This window comes from Manacus vitellinus, unplaced genomic scaffold (genome assembly GCF_001715985.3).
Source record: "Manacus vitellinus isolate BGI_N305 unplaced genomic scaffold, ASM171598v3 scaffold_29_pilon, whole genome shotgun sequence".
NCBI lineage: Eukaryota > Metazoa > Chordata > Aves > Passeriformes > Pipridae > Manacus > Manacus vitellinus.
The window spans coordinates 3,627,085-3,654,319 of NW_021940207.1; the positions used below are offsets into that span (position 1 = coordinate 3,627,085).

Consider the following 27,235-nt stretch of genomic DNA (forward strand, 5'->3'; position numbering starts at 1 on the left):
AAAGAGCAAGGAATTAAAAGAAAAACGAAGAGGAATGATCACTTCCAATGTTTTCCTGCCAGCCTGGTCACTTTTTTTGTGAAGTGGAGGGATGTAACTTGGTTAAAGACACAAAAGAAACAAACAGCAATGGAAGCCAGTTTCAAAACAGTTTCTGAAAATTCTATCTATTAATTTACAACAAAAGTCATGTGATCACACAATCAAATAGAAATGGGGTCCCTTAAAGGTATCTTTAAAATACATTCCAAAGATGAATTCACTGACAACAGAGTATCAACTCTTAACCCAAACCACTGCTGTTCTCCTACTTCTTATTATCTAAATACAAAAGCACATTTTAATATGCTCATTGATTGTGATTTCTCTAAACAGACACATGATCATTAAACCTCTCTCCAATATTTTAAGCTTTCTTTCTGTCCCACACAGTACTAGTCATATGAAATCAGGAAAACGAAAAAGTCTGAATAAAGACACAGTAAATATCTTGACCAACATGTTCAGGAGAGAGATATTCTAACTGAGAGCACTGCCTAAAGAAAATATAGGCAGACAATTGGAAGCACATAAATTAAGAAAATAAATTCTAGGCATGCAGTCATGCAACAGCAGGCAAATCAAGTGTATTTTTTCTTTTATAGACATGGATTATGGCATTATATTCTTTTATTATGCTACATTGCTAAGATGCCATAAAGGAAGAAATAGCATAAAACATGAATTATGTACATAAATGTTTTTATTTTTGGTAAGTGGTGAAAATAGATGATCTTTAAGACATTTTCATCAATAAACAATAAAATGGTATGAGGAATATTTCATGATTTGTAGCATTCATATGCAGAGCAGTTTTTTCCTGTGCCAAGTATTTCTAACCCCCATGTGCAGGATGCAGACAGGTTAAAGTAGAAGGCTGTACTCCAAGCATTAAAATTGCTTACTTGACACTGAAGAGCACATCAATTAGGAAGCAGCTGAACAGAGAAGAAATCAAACCAGAACAACTAGAGGTGAATTTTTCATTTTGGAAACTGTTCTTTACTATCAGTAGTTTTCTTTTGCTCTCAGCAAAAGACAAGCTTTAATTATTTTGTGGAAAACCATAACTGTATTATTAATCAATAGCTGACAGCAAAAGCGTCAACATATTCATAACATTATAGTTCACAGCTAAGCTACTTCTCAGTGAAGATGGTCATGTTTTATGCTATTTAGATTAGCTCTAAATCAGTTGGTCTAATCTGAGACAATCACAACACATTATTTCTATGCTCTAGAATCTGCCACATAAAAAGGCCATGACGTGCAGGATCTTACCACTAACAAGGCACTATCATCAGTATGCTGAGACCTTCTGGATGGAAAGGGACACTGGGAGGTGGGAGAGATGGAGTAATGTCAGAAACACACACAGTGTCAGAAACACATGGTATGAGAACAGACAGACAATTTTGGAACACGAACTGCTTGCTTATCACACTGTGAGGCTTTTTAAAACAATCCATGAAGTGCATGAAACCCTGTAGGAACACACAGCCATGTGACCCATGAATTACAGTGCGTTCGTACTAAGGAATCAATTATTCTGCTTTCTATGTTGTCTCAAGCAAATACAGAAAACTGTGCATTGACAGTGCTTACTGTGGTGGAACAAAGGACCCTTTAAAAGAATAAATTAAGAACAGAAAAACATTAAGAAGAAAAAGGAGCAAAAACTATTTCAATTACCCCATGTTTTGGTAATTGTCTAACAAAAAAGAGCAGTCAAAAAATGCTGCTAAAGAACGATTATATTCATTGTATCATTAAAAGTTTTGATCTGATTAACACTACCAAGTGAATTATCTTTCTCTGGATGCAAGTGGGGATGGCAAGCAGTGGAAGAACTATTACTGTGCAGAAATCTGATGCAGAGACTGAACAGATGCCATTGGTTCAGCTCTGTATATTCTAGAAGAGTGAGCCTTGTATGATTTGTATTCCCCACTGACTTACTGGTTTTGATCACAAAACTATAGTAGAATAAAACTTTAAAAAATATTTGTTTCTCTGATAGCCCTCAAAATTCTAATACTTAATATTTCTGGGATAACTTGTGATCTAATAACAGGAAACTGGGAGAAAACTGATAAGTGAAGGATGACTGTAACACAGTAACTTGTCTGAATATTGTTAGCAAATAAACTGTACTGCTCAAAAGGAGCATGTTAAAATGGAATATGAAATCTGTTTTCTGCAGAGAACATAGAAAACATACAAGAAACAATAAAACAACACACTTGGACAGGCAGTCTACATGAACAGAAGGAAATACTAGACTGTTCCCATAAGCAAAAAACCCCAACCCTAGGTTTAATAATGCATGAAAAAACTATGCTATAACCCAGTTCTAAAGAATCCTCCACAACCAGGAAAACACTTCTGACATCCCTAGTAATAATCTTACTGGACTCTTACCTCACTATCCAGAGGACTTTGCTTCTGAGGACTTAAGGATGCTTTTTGCTATAGAGAAAAAAGAAAAATGAAAATAATAATACAAAAGCTCAGAACCAATCAGCATAATTTAGAAGCGTTTTAAAACAGAACTCTCAGTTTTTAAATAAAACATGCATTGGGGAAATTGCTAGTTTCCACTCAGCTGAAACTTCACTGTTAGTTAAAAAAAAGCCTTCACTCCACATAAGACAAAACCCCCAATTTAAAAAAAAATTATGCATATGAAAGATGCATAAGAAATCCAAAATATAACCCAAGGGAGGAATTTAACTGCTAAGCGTCCATGAATAACAAAGGCAACCGAAGGGAAAAAACCCAACAAATCCAAACCAAAAACCCCCAAGAGGCTCATCAATGAACAAAATGCATCCTATACAGCTAAGTATTTAACTGAAAGGTTGAGCTGAATCTTTAATAAAGCAGCTTTACTACAAAATAGTGCCAGGGGCTTGAGAGTAGCTGGTGCTAATGAAGAGCCCAGTTTCAGGCAGTTAAAACCCTTTTTCTAAACTAACTTTACAAAAGAAATAAATGCAATAAACCATTATTTGCCTCTCTGCAGACCACTCTAAGCCCAAAATATTAACTGTAACATTTCTTAAATTTGTGATTGTGAGATTTGGGTAGGTTCCCAGAGCAGTAAACAGTAAAATAAATTTAAGTCAACTAGCATGTTAAGCAGCAGACTACTTCATACTGACTGCAGTGACAGAGAAAGTGAAGACCCAGTGTCCACAGAGAGTCTGATGTACCATAAGTCTGCACCCATGCTTTACCTGGAGGTAACTTATTTTATTACTATAAAATAGCAAAGTAGATCAGGTAACATTACATTTTTGTGTGTATGATTCTCTCCTCCCTGCCAAATTTGCCTTCAAAATTACAGTGCCTCTATGCCTTCTCAGATATATACCTTTCTTATACCAACCCTGTCACATGTATCCAAATGAAAATTGAGTAAACGAGGAGGACTATGCAAAACCAGAATTCTTTGCAACACTCATATTTTGGGTGAATCTTCCATTTACTCCCCAGTTCTAACTTTGCTTATTTTAAGCTACAGCATCAAGACTGAATGGACTTCAAGTTAGCTGACGATTTTCTTTATAAAGTGCGGTGCCCGCCCAGGAGCATAACGTACAAGTATTAACGACCTTGGCAATCAGTTATAATTCCAGGATTCAGAAAAGACAAAGTATCAAGTAGGTACTAAAGGGAGGTACCTTAACAAAGTCAAGGACAGCTTCTCTCTGGATCTGCTTTGTTCTCATCCTCTCCTCCTCGTACTGAAGCGCTGCCAGCTGAGCCTCCCGACGGGTGCGCTCGATGTGCCTGCGGTGCAGCTCGGAATCTGTGCTAGGCACCTGGAATAAAACAGTGCATCAGGCTGTAAAGTCAGAGCTGCAGACAGGTTATGGAGTAACAGTCCATGTCTTATGGATAACAAAGGTTTGGTATTGCATCAAACTCATCCAAAAGAATTAAACAGTGGAGTTCAATGTGTTACCTGACTGTGGTGACTCGACAGCGAGAGAAAATAAGGCGAGTCAGGCAGGGGTCTGACAAATGCAAAAACAGAGAGAAAGTAGACTTTTTAACTTAAATATAAAAATTTTGCATACATGAATTGCCAGTGACACACAAGCATCTTATCAAATCAGAAGAGTAACTGTTTAGTAAGCAAAGCTCTTTAACTGCTGTGATTGTGATTTAACTGACTGTGCATGACAGATTTTGTGAAGTCATTTCTATCTCTTCTCCTTAGTTGTGATAAAATTTTTCTACAGCCCAAGATGTAGAAAGCACAAGATGTACCAATGGGATTGTAATGTATGTACTCTATTCTCTACAGTAACCAAACCAGGAACTTTCCAGATGATCTTCATATAGAGGAACAACTGGCTATTATGGTTACTTGGGGGGAAAGGAAAAATAACAAAATTAATCAGTAGAAACCATGTTTCTTTTCCCTACCTCTCTGTCCTGTCCACATAACTCCTTAGTACTTGGTGATGCTCTTTGTCCTGCATCAAATTTAGAGTTTCAGGTCTTCGTAATTCATCTGTATCCCTGCAGGCAGACACCAGGTGGAAGGGGGATTGGCCACTGATGCATATAAACTACTGTCAGATGAATTCTTCTCTAGATTAAAACTGTTTTTCTAAGAGAATTGCCTAGACAATTAGCTTCAGATAATCACAAAGGTGAAATTTAATATGACTAAAGAAATCACACTGTGATACCAAGTTAGATGACAACTACTGCAGTTCATAATTAAATAAATGTAACTTGCTTAGTTAACAATGATGTCAAAATACAAAGATGGATTCTCTCTTTTAAGACTATATTTTGGTTATTGCAGGCCTTACTCTGCTCTGGAAAGAGCAAAATTATTTTTAAACATCAGTTCCCTTTGACATTTTCAGAACAAATCTGCTCCCTTCCCCGGTCAGGTGATGACCTCCCAACTGCCAGCAATACAGGCCATCAAAGTCATGAAGTAAACAAGAACCCATCTGTCTCTTATCCATCTTATCAACAATAAGAGAGAAATTTTGCAGTCAGTTCTTTGCTAGAAGGCAGTTGTCAGGACTGAAACAATTCCCAAGGTCCAGAGTCCACAGCATGTCCCTGCCATGTTGCTGCCTAGAAAGAAAGTTGATGGAAATCAAGGAGTTTGCTCTTGACAGCCCAAACTCTGTGACCTTTGTTCCTGGGACAACTGTGGAACAGAGACACACTTAACAATGCTTTTCCAAAACATGTCAGTCCAGCTGCCTGCGTGTAGACTTATGACCTTTTCTGCAGGGAGAAGTTTAAGAGATGTGGAAGACCCATATGTTACAGGTCTCCCTGGTTACTTAAATTAGCACTGAAGCACATGACAAATCCATTACTGTGCTGTTCTGAACTGACAGGACTGGGTTCAACTGAGTGCCAAGAAGTATATTCAGAGCTGAGTACACACAGCTTTGTTGCAACAGGAATGCACCACCGTCTGTCCAGAGGCACAAACTGTATTTAATGAATTGAATCAACTAATAGAAGCACTCTTGAGATGAAGTCTGCATTACATCCAACTCCAAGAGTTTTAATGGCTCCAGCATGCTGAAGAAAAAAAACCAAAGAGGCTGCCTGCCAAGGCATTTGCACAGAATTATTGTGGAAGCAGTTTACAGCTTGTGGTTGCCACAAATGAAGTATTTGCCTAATACAAGCTTAAAATATAAAAAATTACTCATTGTCATATGGCTGTTTTTACATAGCTTTGAAGGCAATAACAACAGGACCTCTTTTTTATTATTAAGAATTTCACCCTCCTGCAGTATAACATGAATAAGCTAAAATTCATTTAGATCGTTGATTAATTACTTCCACATGAAGACCTGCTGCTATCCTTCAGTTAAATTTTGAAAACACTGGATTACCCTAGTGAACTACAATTTCCTTTATCATTAACATCTGTCTATGTAAACAGCACCTCTCCCCTGGCTAACCAGCCTTTCTGCATTTCCTTCAGAAATAACGTGGAAACCAGTGTTTGTAAAGTCTAATTATTTCCATGCTGACAACAAATGTTCAAATCGAAAAATAAATGAACAAACAAACAAAAAAATCAAGTCTTTCAGACCAAGAGCACCCACTTTATTTGGGGAGAACATGTCAGACTGCTCTTTTACTTTATGTACCTTACTTGTGGACACTACAGGATAAGGAATGCCGACATATGCTGAAGGAGTTTCCCTCCCTTATATCAGTGCAGCTACTGTATCTACACATTTACTGCACATTTCAAAATGTCCATTAGACGTTGCCAAAACTCTGGAAAAATTTATACACTACTCTTGGTTTAATTTTCTCTTTCAATACCATTTTAGAATCCATTAAAAATTAACTTCTACTGACAGTGTAAGTAATGACATACTTAAGACTAGCAGTTGTCTTTCTTTTTTTCCCCAAACAAGTACAACTGGGGTGGTTTTCTGTGGAGTCTTTGCACATTCACTTTCACTCCACAGAATACTGAAATGCTTCAATGGCGTATTAAAGGTTCTATGATTTTTGATTATAGTTTCATTATCAAAAAGCTATACATTTGCTTATCTTCTGGTCTTTTAACTAGACACCCAAAAGTCTTTTCTTAAACCTAACCACCCCTCATTTATACTCTGTCCAACTCTGACCCTTATTTTACAGATAAGCATTCCCTCCAATAAGCTAAATCATCATTAAAGACAATGGGCATAGTCAAAAAGTCTACTTCATTAAACTAAGTGACCTGTTTTCAGGTCTGACTCCAATTCTATCCCTTCTTCTCCTGATGTAAGCTCATGATTATGGCACAGAAAAGCACATTTTAAATTACAGTGACCCCCCACAGTACTAGAGCTACCAACAGTCAATCAAGACTGTGACCTCATGGCCCATCACATACTCCATAGTGACCCTATGTTTCCACTAAACCTGAAGTACATTTATCCCTTCAGTCCTTTATGTAATATAGCATAAGTGAAGTATTTCATCAAAGCACAAATTACATCCCAATAAGCAGATATTAAATCAGTTTAAAAGTATACACTTTAATTAGGCATATTTTTTTAACCAACTGATTTAAAGCTGAGCATTGGCCTAGAACAGCCACTCCTTTTGCTCACTGCCATTATTAGAACTCAAATTCCCAATCTGGAGCAGCAACTTAACAATAAAGTGCCATGTACATTGCTGGTGAGGCAACAGAAAACAATGCCTTTTTCTAAACATGTTCAGCAAATATGTGCTCTGCATTCTTCATGAAATTCTGGATAATTACTGTTACCACAGTAATTCTTACCTGTTTTGATGTAAATGCCGTCTTGTATCCTCTGTTCTCTGAAACTCTCTGATGGATGTGGGTTTTACTGGGGAGTTCTAAGCAAAAAACCACAAAAGACTAAGTTAGCAACCTATTCAGAAAACTGTACATTAAGGTCAAACAATCTCTTTGCAAAGCTACATTTGTAACTACTGGTATTTAAAATACCTGACAAAGAAGCACAAAACACAACTCCAGGATGTTCATTTCCAACTAGGCAAGCCCACTCTTATTTTTTTCTCCAATTTAAATACATATTAGTTTCAAGATTAAATATGCCTGCTGATAACTTCAGGAGCTTTAAAACCTTCACTATTAAGAATCCTCTAGAGAAGTTCATGTAGGTAGAAAACAATTATTGGAATGTATATATATTTTTCAGAGTTTAACTCTACAAATGCACAGCAGTGCAGAGTGGATTCTCAGAAATACAGGATACAGTAGCCGATGATCTTTTATGATGCTGTAAAGAGAGTCCCAGAGGGACTAAGAAAGCAAAACATGGGATGAATAAGAACCAACCCCTTAGGTTTAATTTGAGCTATGAAATCATTTACCCCATTGGGAACAGAGACACATAGCCTTTAGTGTTACTTAAAAACTTTTACTGACATCCATTAATGCAGGAAAAGAGAAACTTTTCAAGATGAACTTGCCAATTTTCAGTCGTGCCTGCATGCATAGTTAGCCTTGCTAAGTAGTAGAGTACTTTGCACTGTCTTTTGCACTCTCTTTTTAGAGAAACTACTACTTTAGCTAAAAGCAGTTTAATTTTTTTGAATAGAGAGACTCCAAGGAATAGTTTTTTTGATGCTGACAATGCCTTTTCCATATCTACAGCAAAGAGTCCTTGGGTTGACGTGCCAATAGTTGTCTTCTCTGAGTTTTGCTCTTGAGTTTGTGCCTCAAGTGTCATCACCTACTGTGATTTGATACTGAATTTATGAGATTTGCAAAATGAATTTACCTCTCATATCTGTGTGACTGATTTTAAACATAGTAAACAGTAAAGTGGACAAAATAGGGACCAGGCTGCTACATGAAACATAAAGATCTGCCTTTCTTTTTTCTTTCTTCAAAGAGCAAATATCTTTCTGCTTTAGAACACACAAAACTTTGAAAGGACACATCTGAATCACAGCACAATAGTTACTCTTTAAGCAGATCAGCCACAAAGATTTTTTCAGACAACTTATTCATGTAGTCTGTACAGTGAGCCACTGAACTGTGTAACTGTGTACATAGGTATTAATTAAGACTGACAGAACACAGAAGGAAACATTATGTGGCTGAAAATCTGTTTCTATAGGTTTGATTTTTGAGGACACTCTCCAAAAGTGTTCCATCCCAATGATTTAACAGGGAACAGTTTTCACAAAGGGTTTTCCTGGGGTGTATGAATTTAATTAATTCAAGTAAAAGCACCACCTCATTAGAGATTCGCCGCTGGTCAATATATGCCATGAACTGTGAGCTGAGGCTGTCTGAGTCCATGCACTTGGGCTGCCTCACCTCTTCCTCCTCCTCCTCTGTGGCACAGCTGTCAATATAGTCGATCTGATCGAGATCATGTTCCACTTGACACACATACACAAAGAAAACACCCATAATTAGATAACCCACAGGAGAGGAAAAGACCCAACAAAGCAGCAACGTAAGGAACTGAGGTCCTACTGTTTTTCTTCCATCTGGGAAAGCTCAGTCTAAAAGCTCTTGGATTTTGCCAGGCCCACTTTGAAACAAATTTTGAGAGAATGCTAAAATTTTTGCTTTTTAAAAAGCAACGATGAACATGTATCAAACACGTAGTTTTATACTGCTGGCTGCAGATACTTTTGCAGTGACTGAAAAAGTAAAGTAAACACTGTGATTTCTTTTCAGTACCAAATACTATATATCAAAAGCTTGTCAGCTAACACCAAGACTGTAAATGATCTGTGTAAATTTTTGAATAATTTCTCTTGGTTCCAATTAATCTCTGTCAGAAAAATTAGAATGGATATAACAGATTCTTCTACTAGTTTTAGTACTACAACAACAAAATAGAGAGCAGCATGTCTAAGTTACATTTATTGCATTTGCATCCAGATAAGAAGTGTATGTGGAAATAATGAAGAACACTACAGAAAACAACAAAACACCTCTAAAACTGTGTAAAGGTACCTGCAATTTTATTTTAAAAAGAGGAATTAAAAAAGATATTAGGAACCACTGAAATGAGAGCAAGAAACAGCACAGTTTGGTTAGTATTGATTTTCCTTTGTGTGGGAGATATTATGTAGGGCAATTTTTTCACTTGCCACTGCTTTTACACATTCTGCCCAGAGATTCTGAGAGTCATGACATTGAGTAAACCACTCAAATGAAAAATACTGTGAAAAATACTGTGCTGGGGAGGCAGAGGAAAGCATAAGCTCCCTTTCAGAGCACTAGAGCTTTTTTTTCTTAAAACTTTCCCCCAAACTTGCTCCAGACTCTCTTGCAGACATTCTTGTTCTACTCCCCCGCCCCTTTCCTGCTTGTCTAAAACAGACTTCTCTTTGCCTCACCACACAATCTAGCAACTGTTACTGCCAAAGCCACCTCCTCTGCTACTACAACCATCCAAAACAGCATTCCTATATACTTTGGCTTCACTAAATCTCCATCTCAGTTACAAATCTTAAAAAAACCCCAACATGCCAAAATTCCCCTTCTTTCCAGCCTTGCTTACTAAATAAAAATAATACCACGACCAATAATGATGCAGCAGAGGATGAAAAACATTAGTATCTGTGTTAGGAACACAGAATTGGAAAGCATCTGGGCCTCTGACAGCCACATGTGCCCCTCTCAGATACTCCTACTCATGAACTGACGGTGCTCCAACTTAAAAGGCTACAAGGCATTTTGAAATCCCTGGTGTGCAAAACCCAAAGAACAAAATAAAGTTAGTCTTGGAGGCAGAGCTGGCAGCTCTGTTAAATACCTGTTATTAAGGCTGCCCAGAGCTTCCCATGACACCATGTCTTAAATTCTTTTAACTGCCAGAATTTACCTGTTTGAACTGATTTTTTTTCCCATGAATGTATAAAAGAGTGTGAGTCAACTAAAAAGTTTAAGATATTTCTAGAAGGTGGCAAATTAAACAAAAAATTGTAGCAGAGGAGACTAAGACCAAGAAAAGAAGATGGCAAACAATGAAGATAGGGAGGAGGAGGGAAGAGAGAAGTAAAAGTGGAAGTTGGGCAGAGGAGACTAGATGTAGCTGGGAAGAGTGACACTCAGATAAAGAAAATGAACTGTAGCCATTAGGGAAAATTAAAAACAGAGAGCAGCTGAGGAAGAAAAGAAATTAACAGAAGTATAATGGGATGAGAACTCATTATAAGTAGTGCAGAAAAACTGAGAAGAAAGAATGATTGAAAAAAACAAATCTGGAAGAAGGTTAAAGTTAGGGCCTGTAGGCAAAAAGAGACAGCAGTAGCAACAGGTTATTGGAAGTTAAAATGGAGGAGGACTGTGAAGATCAAGAAACGTGGAAAGCACCATCACCTCTTGAACAACAACGAAGGTGCTACTGTAAAGCCTGTGGGACACCAACTGAGAAAGTGCAACAAAGCAACGCCACAAACACCAGTCCCTCCTAGACAGCTTGAAACTTTGGATTAAAACACAAGACTGCTGAAGGAGACACTTGTGCTACTCGGAAATACGAAATTCCCTGACAAAGCTGCTCGTTCCGTTTCGAGAGCAGTTGGCACAGAGCAGTGACAACTTACTACTGCTGTGAATTTTGCCCAGTAGCTCAAACAGTAAAACTCCATGCACCAAAATTCAATATTCTAAAATACTGTTCAAAGCAGTTGGAGACTTTAAAATAGCACATATGTAAAAGCTGACACAATGTTCTCCAGAAAATCCTAATTCTGCTGCTATTTGATTTTGCCTTTAACATCCTTAAAACAGCAGTGTTCTTACACTGTTTCCCCAACATTGCTTTTGCGTAATTCTACCTAGATCTTTCTCCTTTTTTCCCCTCTTCAGACAACCGTTTAGCAAACATTCTGGAACTTTAATGATGATGACAATACATATTGTTACCAAGGGTCACTATTTACCTCCACCATTAGTTACGACTGCGCTCCCTCGGTTTTCTTGATACTGACTCTCTCTGCGCAGTCTCTGCTCCTTGGTGATCTCTGCCACACGTAAAGGGAGATCTGAGAACTCATCTGTTGGCTTTGGAAAACAAACAGTGAAGTCAGGAAACCCTTTTCTTCAGAAAGAACATCTTGTAAGCTACTCTCTCTTGACTTGTGATTTTACTTCAATTGTCCTTTTTGCACCTACAAAACACTAATTTAAAGAAAATTCAGCTATAGTGTACTGTTTTAAGAAAATATGTGGTTAAGCTTTCTTTAAAAACCAGTTTGGCTACAGTTTTGCTTGCAGTATCTGCAAGTGCTTGAAAAAATCCCAGGATGGAAAGCCCCAGAACCCTCTCAAAAACCAAGCTGGGAGTGCAACCAGACATATGGAGCAATGGAGCATAGCTCACTGAGACACTTTAGGTCTTGGCTACTGCCTTTTCTAGTTATCCCAAGAGGAAAAGAAAATCTCTTTCTGGGAAGAACAGTTGACAGTCTCTTTGCTAAGAGATCCCATCTTCCTGCTTCTAAATGGCAAACGGATTTCAAACAAGGTGCAAAGAAAGAAGAAAAAATTTCCATCTGATTTTTAGTTTTATTTTCATGTTCAGATTTGTTTCATTGACTCAGCATTGTTTATACGATACAGTTATAAGATTTTTTAAAATGAGGAATGCCATTTTCCTCATCTTTTATTCTCCAGCAAATTAATCTGTCATGCACTGGTTTATACATTTCTGTTATTATTTCAAACTTTGAGTCTGTCCCATATGAAATTATGCTTGTTTTAGACCAATAAAGCAGGAAATAACTGTGGCTCAAGGCAACCTGCACACTAGCACACATATATTACCTATGGATTATGCTTCCAGATGTATATGCTTAGTTCTCTGTTCAACTCTGCACTCAACAAAACCAAAGCTGCAGCACTTACTTCATTCCCTGACCATCTTTTGTCTCCGCTGTCCACACTATTGAAGCCAGAATCGAGTGCTCCATACGGACGACTGGAATAGAGTTCCTCGTGGCTGTCAAACACACAGTTTTAGTTACTCTAATATAAACACCACCAAAAGCTTCTCAGCTATTACAGAACAAAAGCAGAATAAGCCACCAAGCACAGTTGCAGCGTGTTCACAAGCTCAGCATGTTTGAAAGCCTCACATTGCATTTGCCACATAGAGCAGGAGGCGAGTGCTCACAACTCAGCATCCTTGTCAGTCAGCTGTCACCTGCCACTGGCTGGCCTTTTAAGAGCTAATCTGATCCAAAGTATATATTCATACTTTAAACATTTCCCAAATAGAAATTATGACAAGGAGAGCTGCAAAGTGGTCTCATATTTTGCCGTTTAACAAGTCAAATTTTTATTTTCTACTACTTGTATGTTTTGGTTGAAAAACTGTCTCACAAGCTCTTTCATAATTAAGCATAAACCCTTGCAATATTACTAAAATCACAGAATATACTACTTCTACACAAAGTACACAGCATGTATTACATAACTGACTTCTGTGTCATAGTCACCTACCTAAGAAACTGTGCAGAAAGATGGACAGTATTTCAAATATTTCATAATGTAATAAATACAGAAATACAGTTTCCATCTACAAGCTTTGTCAATGACATGTCTAGACAAAGGCATTAGACATGTGCCCAGTGCTACAAGACACATAACCAAACAGCCATACAGTTCTTCTCTAAATTTCTGGGATTAAAAACTACGTAATTCAGCAGTAAAGCCATCACAGATGTCAAGTCTGGCAACTGCTGCAGATAGCTACAGTAAAAGAGACAATGGGACTTGTCTGATCCACTGCAGATGGCATTTCACAATGGCTCAACTGTCCTACTGGCACTCGATGCCCCAGGGAGAACTGCAGCAGTAATTACTACATAATACACAAGGAAGAATTAATTTCAGGAAGCTAATTGCTTCACCCCATCCTAACTAAATTGCAGGTCATTTTCTCACTGATATTGCTCTCAAGTTGTTGCTCCCTCTGAAATCCTGCTTTCGGGAAACACTTATTTTCAAATTATTATTTTTATTATTATTATTAACACAGCACAGTATGTGTGCATGAGACTTTGTAGAAGAGTGACAGACTATTATCCAGGGCTGTTTTAATTTTCAGACAGACAAGAAAGAGGAAAGAAGTTCCAGGAGGGATGGTGGGCTACATTAGGCTATATGTGTGTTTCTATGCAGATGTACAGCAAAAAACAAGCTCTTGTATCTGCACTGAGTTTTAACTCAGATGAGTTCCACTTCTATGGCCCTATATTTGAACAGAAAGATCATCTGCATAATAAACCACTAGAAAGAAAGGAAAAAATAACTTTCTTCTTTTGGGTGGAAGAAAAAAGAATGACCATGAAACCACCCACTGCAGTTAAAGAGTTATTAACTTGAATCACTGACAACAGAACCCTACTTATGCTAACAGTTCATAGAATTTAAATACTGTGTTTAAAACATGGGTGGACAAAAAATATCCATCTGCAGTATACTTCCATTTTAAATGAATCAATATTTTCAGAATCTACTGAGCACCCTGTTGTAGGCTGAACAATCATTGCAAATTGAAGATCTCAAAAATGAGGAAATATTTTGATACAAATTTTCTTTCAGCCTTCCTTTTCAATTAGAGATTTCGAAAAGCTGTACACCTTTCAGGTTAGCTGAAAGCTCAAAAAAATCCCTGTTTCCAGGACTTCTCCTTTTTAACATGAAAGCTGCTTTCTCTCTTCCCAGCTCTCACAACTAAAACCAGCTCTTCAATGCTGCACATTTGACACGTTTATAATCCTACAGCAGCCATCCTGAAATCAGCTGAGACTTAAGATTTTTATTCCTCCCTGAACAACAAGCTACAAGGAACAACAATTAGGCATTTGAATAGATGAGAGCATTTGGGGGCAACTACAACTTACATGGGAAGCTATGTAAGTCTTGAAATCAAAGGATGAGAAGCCAAATGTCTGGTAAGCCCAACAATCAAAGGAAAGACAATACTTGACAACATTTCAAAGGCACAGCTCCAAAGCCACACTAAACCACTTATTTTCTACCTCCCGTAAGAAAGAACAGTTGCCCAAGTCCCAGAAAATCAACCACATGAGTACTTTGTATTCTAAACCTTCTAACTCCAGACTCTACCCATTTGCCTCAGTGCCAAAAACTGCTACACAGCTTCAACAGTTCTGTCTCCTCCCAGTTACATTCATGCCAGCACCAACCTGAGCTGCTCTGAACTTCAGTGTTGCAAATGAGAGCCTGGCTGCAGCAGAACAAAACTTGCTGCAGATATATTTCACATAGCTTATGTTTAGACAAGGACTGCAACACACCACGTTTCACTCTGGTAAGACAGTTTGATGTAATTAGACAAGGCTAAAACAAATAATTAGCTGTACTAGAACCTCCAACCCACACTTTCCATAATGTTTCACAGTATCTTGTTTTATTGGCAGTATCAACAACCTTGCTATTAAAAATGTTTGATCAAAAGTGAACTGACAGCATGACACAAACTTCTTTAGACTTTAAGAGACCCTCACTTAGTTCAGATTCTTAACCTCCATGGCATTACACCCAGTTTATTAGATACACCAGCAACAAAGTCTGGGTGGACTGACTGACACATTATTCCTATTGGTCACCTCTGAAGATAACAAACATAAAGCTCCTGTGACTTCTCTGGAAATATTAACTATATCAGAGCTGAAGGCTTTTATTTCTTCTATCCCAAGTTTCAGAAGGGTATCATAATTCGGGATCCTCTCTTTCACTGGATCATTCTACCACTTCCTTCTGATATGTACTCTGATCCATGGACAGTTCTTCCATAGGTACATGAAGACGGGAGGAATCACCTGCAACACTAAATGCCCTAAACAGCATGGTAACAATAAACAAATCTATCCCCAACTCCTATCTCCTCTTGGGTATGGAAACACAGTTAAATGAAAGCCTGTTGAAGCTCATTCCATACTGCTGAATCCGGTAGCAATTCCAGAGAAAGCATCCTCAACCAGTTCTGCTCTTGTTTTCACATTTATAATTTTAAGCTATAATTAAAATACATTAATTCTTCTCATTTCACAAAAGCAATTTATGAGAATTTCCATATTAATATACGGCTACAAAACAATAAATCAGTAAGCACGCAGTCCACTGATTTTGTTGGAATTTCTCTTAAAAATAAACAGTGTTAGAGCTAAACAGATCATGACATTTTATCATTTAGAGCCTTTTATTTCCAGTAGCAGGTCAGTATCCTCAATATTATGCAGCAACTCTGCCACAGCTTGTACTGGAAACTGAGTAACACTCAACATGTTCACATGTTGAGCTCATCTTGAAAAATAATTTAAGACATTCAGTGCTGATGAGGAATCCCTCTGTCAAGCCCCTCATGCAAGTTATTCCTCATAAATCTGACTCATGATGATTTATTGTGAAGCCCCCTCATTTGTGTTTTATTGCTGCTAAGGCAGCAGCACATCCTTTAGCAACTCGCTCCTCCACACCTTATTACCACCTTCCATGATGACTGAGGTAATTTTTATACATATTCAGTTTCACACTTCACTGACTCTCTTCTGTTTCATGTAACAGAAATAAATCTTAACTCCTGCTTTTCGCTAGACATCTTCATTTAGCAGCTGATATGGCTGACTGTTCCAATATTTGTGTTACAATGCCAAGCAGCAGTGCCAAGTGAAAGCTTGCCAGAAATAACAGTTTACTGATGGAGTGGAGATCAGCATTTACACCTGTGGTTTGAGCACAGCAGTCACAAAATTCTGTACAAAAGGTTAAAAATCACAGCAGGGACATATACTCCAGGAAGTCTGTGGAAACTATTAAGATCTAATAAACTGAACATACATGTTAACAACATGAGAGCACACCCTGTGTACTATGAAGATATCAACACTCCCTTTTTACTGTGTGTCAACTCTAACACTACTTTTCACATGATACTGCCCAGATCTTCTGAACTGCTCCTCACTTCTTATACACTGGTACCTTGTTAGAATACACTATGACATAACATAATATTTTTCAAAGCCACTTCCATCAGTGCACTTAGCAAAGAACAATCCTTGGATCTATTTTTGTCATTAACTCAGACAACCGACAAAATTTTCATGAATGTCATCAAAACTTGGCTTGTGCAAAACTTACCATGATCCAAATCCCATGGGTCTCCTGTCATAATCAGGTAAGTCCGGAGCTATCTTGCATGCCTCTATGTTCAGGTATTTAAATATATGAATTTTTCCTTTTATACATATCTTAAAAAAAAATTGAAAAAATTAAATCACTATAATTTGACAACACATTTTCAAAGTAAACTACAGACATTTAACATGCAATTGAGAGTGATAAATGAGCATGATTACATCAATCAATGTATCTTTTATTCTAATCTCACTGCATTTTAGAGAACCAGCTATAGTGGAGCATCATGGGATGCCCATGAGAGACAAATGGAAGCTGTTCCCCAAGTACATCTGGTCTGCAGGCAACTCTGTCAGCTGGATGCTGAAATTTCATCATGCAAACAAGACATAAGCATTTACAAGTACTAGAATTTATACCCCTGGCATCAGAACAGATGCATCCCACCCATGCCCAGATTTGAATGGCAGTGGCAGACTGCCAAGGCCAGCTCAAATTTATGGTGGATGAAGCCAGTAACAGCTGTCTCTGCTTTCAAAAGGGAGGCAAAACCCTACTGAAACTGCAGGACTCAGCAAGGGCCACTCTTGACTCAGAAGCAGCAGCTCAGAATACAACCTGTAATACTCAGGGGCCTGTACATCCATTAAAGATCAAATTAGTCACTAACCATATTGCAGTTTCTAGCTCAAAGGCCAATTTGAGCCCTCTGCTGCAAAGTGAACCAGCAGCACTGAGGCCTCAGTCAAAATTTTGATCTGAGTGGCACAAAATCTGTCTCGTCTAACAGATCTTCCTCTCTCCTATGCTGAAAGCAGCAATGTTCAGATAACAGTGGAATCCTTTGCAATATCCCACAGGTGAGACTACTAATACAGTAAAGTAAGAAAAGCAAAACGGATTTTTCAAGCTGTGCTGTATATTTAACACTTTTATACAATAGAATTTATTTAAAGTTCTCTTGTTCTTAAATAAAGTTTGCAATATAATCCTTCAGCTTTTAACTTTGTTGGTTCTGCCCTTTTTAACTGAACTAGTAATCTGATTTCTTAGCTGCAGTTTACCTGTGCAGGGGGGGACTGGAGAGGGTTGTTCTCTAACATGATGGACTGAAGATGTCTGAGGTTCCTATAACAAACTGGTATTGTTGTTATTTTATTGCAGGAGAAATCTAATCGAATCAATGGCAACTCAGCAAGCTCTGGAAATAGAAAACAAACATCCAGTTCAGCAGATCGAAACAGTGTAAGAAAAAGCAAGAATATAAAAATAGGTGTTTCACATAACAATTAAGTGTGCTGCTTCAAGCTCTCAGGGGAAGAAAAGGGGACTGAAAAATAAAGAAGTGCTTGAAGTTTCTGCTGTTATAACTGACAGCCTTTATCTCACCTTCAGGTAAACGCACCAAATTATTTCGTCTGACATTTAGGTCCCTCAAGGATTCCAAATGGCCAATCTGTGGAGGTATTGTCTGTATTTCATTACAACTCACATCCTGCAGAGCAAGAGCAAAGAATGAGTTACCACTGCCTGGTAAGTCTCTGTTAACTGAAATATGCAGCTCTTTGTTTAGGGACTGAACACCTCAGATCCTTATATTCATCAATTGTCATTGCTGATGTGAAGCATTGTTCTCACTTTAAATACATGGCAAAAGAAAAGCTTTAAAAGATTAAGCATTCAGATGCAGAAATTTATTTCAAGTTATCTCATTCGAGTTATTCCACAGTATTTCAGACAGCACAACTCGCTACATAAAAGCTTTTTGCCAGAAACAAATGTACCAAGAGCTCTAATTCCATCTGTCCCTCCTTTCTAAAATAGGGAAGACACTTTAATTGACATGGATCATTTGCTCTCCAGTGCATCTCTCCCTTACATAATTTAAAAAAAAAATCTCAAGAGTATTTCAGACTCTTTTCTAACACCTCTGTACAAAATCAAAACATAGTTGCAGTGCTGTGGCAGACAGAAATCTTCCTTAGGCTAAGAGCAGATTTAAATAACTTGCCATTGCATACAAGTGGTTGGTTTACAATCATAAAGTTCTCAGCAGGGTGAGAAACAGGATGTTGATCTTGCACTTGCCCAGACAGCATCCTAATTACTGCAGGATTTTGATCAGTTTAAAACATTGTTATTTCTTCTGAAGCATCTGTGAACTTAATAAACATATAAATTAAAAGACTGAATAGTAATAGCTAAAAATCAAGTGTATACTCACGAGCTCTGTCAGCTGTCTGAGCTGTCCAATTTCTTCAGGTATTGAAACCAATTTATTATTACTCGCTATCAAAACTTTTAGTGGCAGACTACAGAGGTGTACTGGCAATGTTGAAAGCTGGTTTCGACTTTTGACAGAGAGAAAACAAAATAACCAGAACACTGATGAGAAATCTTAATGCAATGAAAGACACATAGAAAAAGCACACTCCATTTAGGTGATCAAATCAGGTTTTATATAATTACTGCAAAAGTAGTTCCATAAGGCTGTTCTTCACTACTTGCTTTATCTAGTTACGTGTGAACAAACTCTGAATATCAAGCACCAAGTCTGATCAGATGCTTTTGAACTCAGTGATAGGGACTGTGACATTTTTGTGCCCTTTCAGGTGCTTCTGGTAACTGGCCATGCTCTGTCACAAAGGAGTTTGAGCAGAGTGGAAAAGCCTTTCTCATAAGGAGCACTGCAGGTCAGCACACACAAAATGCCAGAGAGAAATATTAAATATTCAGTATCATTAGATACTTAATATTTAAAGTATATTTCTAATTAAGTAAGGACAATGGGACTGCACTCACTAGAGATACAGCATTACGAAAGCCATACATGATTCATATCCTATTTGTACAATTTTCATATCAATTAAAAAAAAGAAAATAAAGAAATATACTTTTGCCAATTTAGTGTGCTTATAACACCAGAAGGGGATAGCCTGAGACCTTTTTTTTTTATAAATATCTCTGCCAATTTCTGACAAGAAACTTTCCACATCTCTTAAAAGACCTTCTACAAATGCAAGATGCTGTACACAGTTGAATTTCATGATGGGCCAAGTTGCAGCAATTAGCTTTTAATGCTGGCAGTGAAGGGCTAATGCTTGAGAAAGATCTTTCAAAGCCACCAGTACAGTGAAGGTAAAGGGAAATTGCATAAGCCTTATTCATCTGCAGCGAGCTGAATTGCAAAGACCATGCTAAAGCTCTATCATCTCTTTTCAGACTGCACACCTGTACTTCACAGGAAAATTACTGGATTTATTTATTTATTCCTTTAAACTGGAATTAGACTTGTTCATACTCCACTTCTAAAAGCTGCTGCTTAATCCTCATGTTCCCTGATCCACCTAAGCGGGTTAAGAATGGTCCAGGTTGCTTTGATTCAATGACACACAACACAACAACATGATGATTACACAGCAAGTTTGCACTACTTACAATGCACCAAAATTTACAAACCCAGACTACTCATACTAAAGCAAAATTTGTAAGACAACTGTTACCTGATATTTAGAAATGTTAAAGACTGTAAGTTCAAAACAGCCTCTGGGATGTATCGAATGCAGTTCTGGTACAAATTAAGACTCTCGAGGGAGACAAAGTGACACGCTTCTGCTGGAAGCTCAGACAGCCTGTTCCGTGACAGATCTGAAGGGAGGGAAAAAAAGAGAGATTCAGTAAAGCTACCTTAAAACTTCACCAAGTTCCTTGCTTGGCAAGAGACAGAAGTTTAACCAAATCTCCTACGACATGTTTGTATTTGAAGAATCAAAACATTTCCTTAGACAGTTCCAATCATCAGTCTACAGGTATAAAACATCCATCAGCAGTACTGTCCTTCAAAAGCTGTGATAAATAACGCACTTGCAAAGGGTTCTTTTTTCTTTAAAGGTTAAGGAAACCTGCTGATTATAAATGCCAAAGGGCTGTTCTCACAGACACACACACAGAGTTCCCACTTCCTAACACACCCAGCTCCAAGTCCTGACAGGAGCAATGCTCCGATCTCAAGCACCTTCTGTCAGCAGGGAGTTCCCACAGAGAACTGTTTGCTAAGCTGATGCTTCACCTCAGTATTTTTAAGAGGGGGGTAGACATTCATTGCAAAAACCCATGTAACCTGAATCAGTGTTATGAATTATTAAAAAAAAAAAAAAAATCCACATTTAATTGCTATTTTCTTTATTTGTTTTGAACTTCTCATCAACATAAGAGGACAAAAGCTACCACGCCAAAATACATACAATAAATTGACATACTAATTTCTGTATCTTTATTCCATGAAGGAACCATACAATACAGATTACTCTTTGCATTGCCAGAGTGTGTGGGAGAATCTTACCAGAATTAAATTCAGCAGTTTTTCTGATCACCTCACCACACAGCCCCATAAACCCTATGCCAGCACCAGGGAGAAACATCAGTGCAGGCAGCATAATCCCTGTTCTGGTGCCAGGGATTACTTTTGGAGATTTAAAGCACTCACTGAACTCCAGCCTAAGTGGAAGCAGCAAATAAGTCGGACCGATCAGAACCTCCTTAAGGATCTGCAGATAGTAAAGGAGTCAATAAAGTAATTGTGTGAGTCCTACAGGGACACAGTATACTCTTCCAAGGGAATTGTACTGGAATTGTACAGGCCAGTGGTCACAGCAGCAAGCCTGCCAGAGTTCAAGAAGTGTTTGGATGACACTCTCAGGCACACGGTGTGACTCTTGGGGATGGTCCTGTACAGGGCTGAGAGTTGGACTCGATGATCCTTGTGGGTCCCTCAAACTCAGCATATTCTGTGATTCTGTGAATTTATGCAATGGACACTTATTTTGCACAAGCCATCTCTGATAATACACTTATCTGTCCTAGGATTTCTTCTGCTTTACTTCCACAGCTTAATTCTCATTAATGATTTAGTGAAAATGACAGCAAACTCCAGCCTTCCTCTCCTCCAGGTTGTATCACTGCAGGAGATTTAAAGCAGAGTAATAGTGGTAAGACTGTGCAACAATGGGGTGTCCGAAATTGTGACATTCCTAATGGGATCTCTCTGTGTGCCAATGTTGTCGTAAATGTAACAGAAGAGAGATTTTTCAAACAAACACACTTCTCCTCAACATAAGCTATGTATCCAGTAAAGTTTCTAGTAAGTGTTTGCAGTCACTGGAGTTATCTGTGATCCACACAACTTTCCATGAGGTTCCATAGCACAATTGTATGTTACTGTCTAAGAAAGGGAGAAGGATGCAAATTATTTCAGAGACAACAACAAGCAAGAGTAATTTAGAAAAAATACTTGGCTTCCACATTGACTAGATGCTTAAGTGCCTATTTAAAGAATTATTACAACACTGATTTACATATAAGGTGTAAATGTTTTTCTTAGGGACTCTGGAAGATGGAAATGAATTCCACCTCTTCTCTCACAACACACTAACATCCTTCAGCTCACAGCTTTATCCCCCCTTCACACAGCTGTGCTGGCAAAGGCAGTTCGAATACAACCCATTTTAACAGAGAAACAGGCTTCCCAAATAGTGAGTCCTATTTTCTGGCAGAAGAGTGGCAAATAAAAAGTTTCTTTCAACTGGTTGGAAAGGTTTACCCTCAAACATGAGAATTCTCAATTGCTTTTTGTTTCACTTTATATTACGAAAGAACATTTAAAAACTACTTTTTACATATTGTGCAGACCATAAGGCTTGAACTAGTCAAGAACTTCACATATTCTGAGCTATGATTTAGTATTTCTAAAGAAATAACTCTCTGCAAAAACAACATTAGGTATGAAGAAATGAAAATATACTTTTTAAACAACAAATGAGCTCAGTGTGTGATAGAAAAGAGACACCAGAGCTGGTTAGCAGCAATGACTAACTTTTTCCAGACTTCTCTCAATCTACAGTGATTTCTAAAACTTGGCATTTCTATTTAGCAGAGACATTCAGTGGAAAACAGATTAAACCAGAGCTGAATTTTGATGCTGCAGTATAGTCTCTTACATAATTCAAAATGGGTCTAACCAGTTACAGGTTTGATTAATAACTTTGTAGCATTTTTACTCGTGATGGCCATGAGAATGCTGTCTTACACACAGCATCCATGATTCCATGTGTCCAAATGGGGAGCCAGGAGGGAGGGTCTGCCAGGGTCACAAAAACAGGCAAGCACTAGGGAATAAAAAAAACCCCAAACAACTAAGCTAAAACAAGAGTACCTGGAGAATTACACAGAAGCAAGATACGATAAAATACAGTGTCAGTTCTGTATCTGTAAATGAAGAACTGCTCTTTTCTGCAATCCCCTCCCTGTCCCATTGTAAACCTCTTACAAGTATTTAAATTTCCCAAAGTCCACAACACAGCATCCCTAAGATTCAGTGACATTTTTTTATTTTGGTCCAGGTTCTCTGGAATCCTCCTCCATGCCAGAAAGTGGACCTTCGATGGGACCAGAAATGAGGCAGAGAATACAACAGTCACTGCACGAAAGAATTCAAAATCCTCTTTCCCACCTTCTTCCCAAAAACACCTGAATGAAAGGCACAGCTCTAACAAAACCAGAAGAAAAGCAAAAGCATTCCAGTGATTGGTTATATATTCCCATTTTTGTTGCCCTGCAGTACAGCACTGGCTGGTGCTTTTCCAAAAGAGAAAGTGTGAGGTAAAGGAAAAAACTAAGGTATTTTATTTAAAATATCCTGTCAATGGAGATTTATTTTAGTGATATTCTTCTGCTATTGTGTACATAAAATGACTTCAACAACCAGGAAAAAAAAGGTGTTACAGTACAAATTACTGTGTAAACTAAAATTTCTGCTAATATTTTTATTTCTCAGAGAAAATAATGAATGTTGTAGTGAGATATTATTTTTCATATTTTTTAACAAGCAAGAAATAATCAGTGTGATGCAGATTATTTCCTTTAACATGTATGTGCACACCCTTTCTGCTTCTCATACCTTAAAATGCAAAAAACAAATGACTAAATCCCCCCGAAAGCACAAATGCTGAATTTCACTATGAATAAGCACATGAGTGAAATACAGCTGTTATAATTTGACTTGTGTTCACATTTCATGGGTCAAAATCACTGTTACCAGAAATCTACTTTAAAGAAGGGCTCTCCTACTTTGCTAAAAATGGATGTGTTTCCTTGAAGGCAAGATCATGTGGAATTTTGGCAATGGCGAAGCATTCTTTGGAACTAAGGTCTTTGAGAAAGATAAAAAAGCCAACAGTACAGATACAAAATGAAATCTCAGAGCAGAGTTAGATCACTGACCTTTTCCATTTTAACTGGGATTCTGTTCAGAAAGCCAGTAAATCCAATGTCAAATGAGACTAGAGAACACACCATGCTTAAAACTGCATCATTTGGCATTAAATGTAAACTCTTCCTGTTCAAAAAATGTTCCTCTAACATTAGACATTAGCAGGGCTGTGTTCACACATTTTTAACTTCAGCTGTAACACAAATTTTGCCTCCAAAGGAAAATCAGTGATGCATAAAGATGCACTGTTCAAGGCAAGGGGTACTTTAACCCATTACATACATGATAATGGGAGGGAGCTGCAGCTCAACTGCTGCTGGCACTCAAACCAGCTGGGTGGTGGTGAATTCCAATTCATCACGAGATGCTAATGTGATCAGTCCACTAATCCTGTTGCATGGGAATAGGCTTCGGTTCTCATTCCAATTAACTACAATGAAGGCCAGTTCTAGACCAGGGCTGTGCTACAAAATTTGGTTGATAAAAATCTGCCCTTTGTTACCAGAGATCTGCATGTGTTCCCCACACACTTTGAATTTTTTTTATTATTATTATTTTTTTAATTTAAACCAGCAAAGCCTGGATTTCTGGCTGTCTATTCAAACCCAAATGTCAGCAACCACCACAACACCCGCTGGCAACACACTGATGTAAGAGAGACTGTGACACTGTCAGCAGCTCTACACTGTGGGCTCCCACCCACGATGTAGCGTGGCTTCTAGAACACCCCAGCTGCAGCTGCGTGACATCAGCCACCAACGTGCTGCAGTGATGCAACAGCTCTGGTATCTGTGAATCCTGATGGTGACACTGGTGGCTTACAGGCTGCCCTCAACTAGAACAGCTTCGTTTGCTGGGCAAGAAAACGTTCTGCTGTCTCAAAAACTATGAAGCGTGTGGCGTAGCTCGAAAGCACACGCACAGCTTTTCTTTAGTAACAGACAAATCTAAGACATATGAGCCTGCAGATGACAGAGGAAAACATATTTTCATATAAATAATTAGATAAGCCAATCAATGACCAGGAGGCTGACAGCCAGCATGGCGACAGAAGGCAAAAGGCAGCATGAAGTGCTGTAAGGGGACAAAGTACAGCTGCTCAAGAAGAAATACCAGAATCTGGAACTGTGTAAACAGACTATTTTTTTCACATACAAGAATTAAAGACCAGAAGCAAACTCCACAGTTTCACACTGATAACAACAAAAACATCATTACACTGAAGAATATCCTTGAAGTAGTTGATGTAACCTCCATGATATGGAATGCAACAGGGAAAAGCTCATTTACAGCTCCTGCTCCCTGGAAGTTAACTGCTTAGGTACAGGACCTGTCAGATATGGTCACTAAACCCATCTTTTGAGGAATGTGATGCTATTTCATTGCTCAATTCTCAACTCTATTACAACAACTATATTTCCAAATGCATTTGAAGCACATTGTTACGTAAACCTCAACTCCACCTTCTGCTTCTCATTGTGTTAGGCAAATAAATTCATTCACATTCATCCTGGGTTTATGAACTGATTTTTTTCACCTCTCAAATGTTTCAGAACTTGAAAATCTAAGAGCAGCAACGCTTGTGATCCTGCTGACTTTTAGGAAACATTCCCATAAAACTTCTAAACTAAAATTAATAAAATGAAAGCATAGCCCTAGGCAGATAAACTATTGGTATTACAGTACTGACTTTTCTTGCACAAGAAAATTAGAAGTCATTGTAAGATAATAGCTCTGTGATAAACTTCTGATGCTGTTGGTCCCTGTACTCAGTTACTGGGAGTGTTTTCCTTTCTAAGCACTGAAATGCTGGCATCCTTCAAGCTTCATTTCACACCTGGAGGATTTCCTGACACAGGAGGGGTGACTTTACCTCTTCCTGCCTGCTGTGATACAGAACTACCACTTCTCTCATACCCTAATTTAAAACAAACCTCAGAAATGTCATCTCCTGACTCACCTTTTACCTGCCAGTCCTGTCAAACCTGAACTTTTCCCAACTATTTTCCCATGTATCGTGTAAACCTATTAAGTTACAATGAAAGAAGGTGGCATTTACTGAACTAAAATGTGTCTGTTCCTTTGTTTTCCCTAGGGAATACACACTGCCGAGGACAGCACCACTGCCCAAGCTGCAATACCCCAGTAACAGCATAATGAAGACTGTTTTCACTTACATTCTTTCTGTAGCCCTGTAATGAAACACAGAATTTCCAGTTTCAATTTCCAATATTTCACGAAAGAAAACAAGACTCAGACACGTGATCCATCCTTGATACACTCACCACATTTCAATTCTCAGCAGATCCATTCTTGATATGCACAATCACATTCCCACTTAGCAGCAGCACCAACAGCACTAAACTGCATTTTAACCATTTCCACAAACTAACATTTTGTAACTGAGAATCTCCAACCTGCTGTTTTTTGCCACATGCACAAGGTGGGATTTCTGTAGTTACAGAAAAGGAGGCAAAGGTTAGTGGTTTCTTCCAACTGTCGACCTGGTGGTGCTGTGTCTGGAACGAGAGGTGCTGACCACCAAAACCTTCATCAACCTGAGGTTGTACTGCATGACATGCAACACAAATGGAAAGATTACAGGTCACACTGAAATAGGCTCTCTAGATTTCCTGCCTTTTGTGCTAAATACAAGGTTTGTAGCTTTTAACCAAGGTTGCTCAACTGTCCTTTATAAAACCTGTTTCAAATCATTGCCAAATCATTGTCAAGTTTCAGATGTGTGGATCAAAGTTTCACAGATGCTATTTCCTCTGGCTACACTTTTATTTTGGAACATTCAACACAAATAACAAAGCTTCTTGCCAAAGGTTTTAAAAAACAAGAAAACCTCTCACTTCTCTGAAGAACTCCCACAAATCCCTTACTTGAAGCAATTTTAGTGAAGTGAGAACTACGGCCAAAGCACTTGCCTTTTCCTTCAACACCTACATTACCAAATGAAACCTGGCAAGCTTTTTTGTTTTCTAACTCAGGAGCATCTTAAGAAGTCACACAATGGAGTTTTGGCTTCCAAATTCCTTGAACTACACTAGGTTTCTTTAGCATTAAGTTGCCTCTTCAACTCCTCTCCATTAAAACACATCACATAAAAACAAAAATATGAATCAAGTACAACTCTCTTACCTGGCCAGTCTCTGCAACATTCACTATTTGCTGTTAAGACTAGAAAAATCTATGTACAAAGACCTGTAAGAACTTTAATTATACTAAATAAGAAAACTCAGCCATACTTGGGATCAAAGAGGAAAACAGAAGATTCTAAGCAC

The 27,235-nt window shown here is 38.1% G+C and overlaps 1 protein-coding gene across 1 annotated transcript in view; it reads right to left on the reverse strand.

The window, feature by feature from the left end:
• LRCH3 (leucine rich repeats and calponin homology domain containing 3) overlaps positions 1–18,167 on the reverse strand; it is a 36,246-nt gene extending 18,079 nt beyond the window's left edge. Inside the window, exons 1-12 of the mRNA XM_018074944.2 lie at positions 18,068–18,167; positions 17,743–17,879; positions 16,682–16,791; positions 12,419–12,512; positions 11,455–11,575; positions 8,783–8,931; positions 7,334–7,410; positions 4,477–4,572; positions 4,010–4,061; positions 3,726–3,866; positions 2,461–2,508; positions 1,321–1,374 (exon numbers count right to left, since the gene is read on the reverse strand). Of these exons, the coding sequence (XP_017930433.1) occupies positions 1,321–1,374; positions 2,461–2,508; positions 3,726–3,866; positions 4,010–4,061; positions 4,477–4,572; positions 7,334–7,410; positions 8,783–8,931; positions 11,455–11,575; positions 12,419–12,512; positions 16,682–16,791; positions 17,743–17,781 (981 nt within the window). The 5' untranslated portion in view covers positions 17,782–17,879; positions 18,068–18,167. The remainder of the gene's footprint in view (positions 1–1,320; positions 1,375–2,460; positions 2,509–3,725; positions 3,867–4,009; positions 4,062–4,476; positions 4,573–7,333; positions 7,411–8,782; positions 8,932–11,454; positions 11,576–12,418; positions 12,513–16,681; positions 16,792–17,742; positions 17,880–18,067) is intronic.
• Between the last annotated feature and the right edge of the window lie 9,068 nt (positions 18,168–27,235).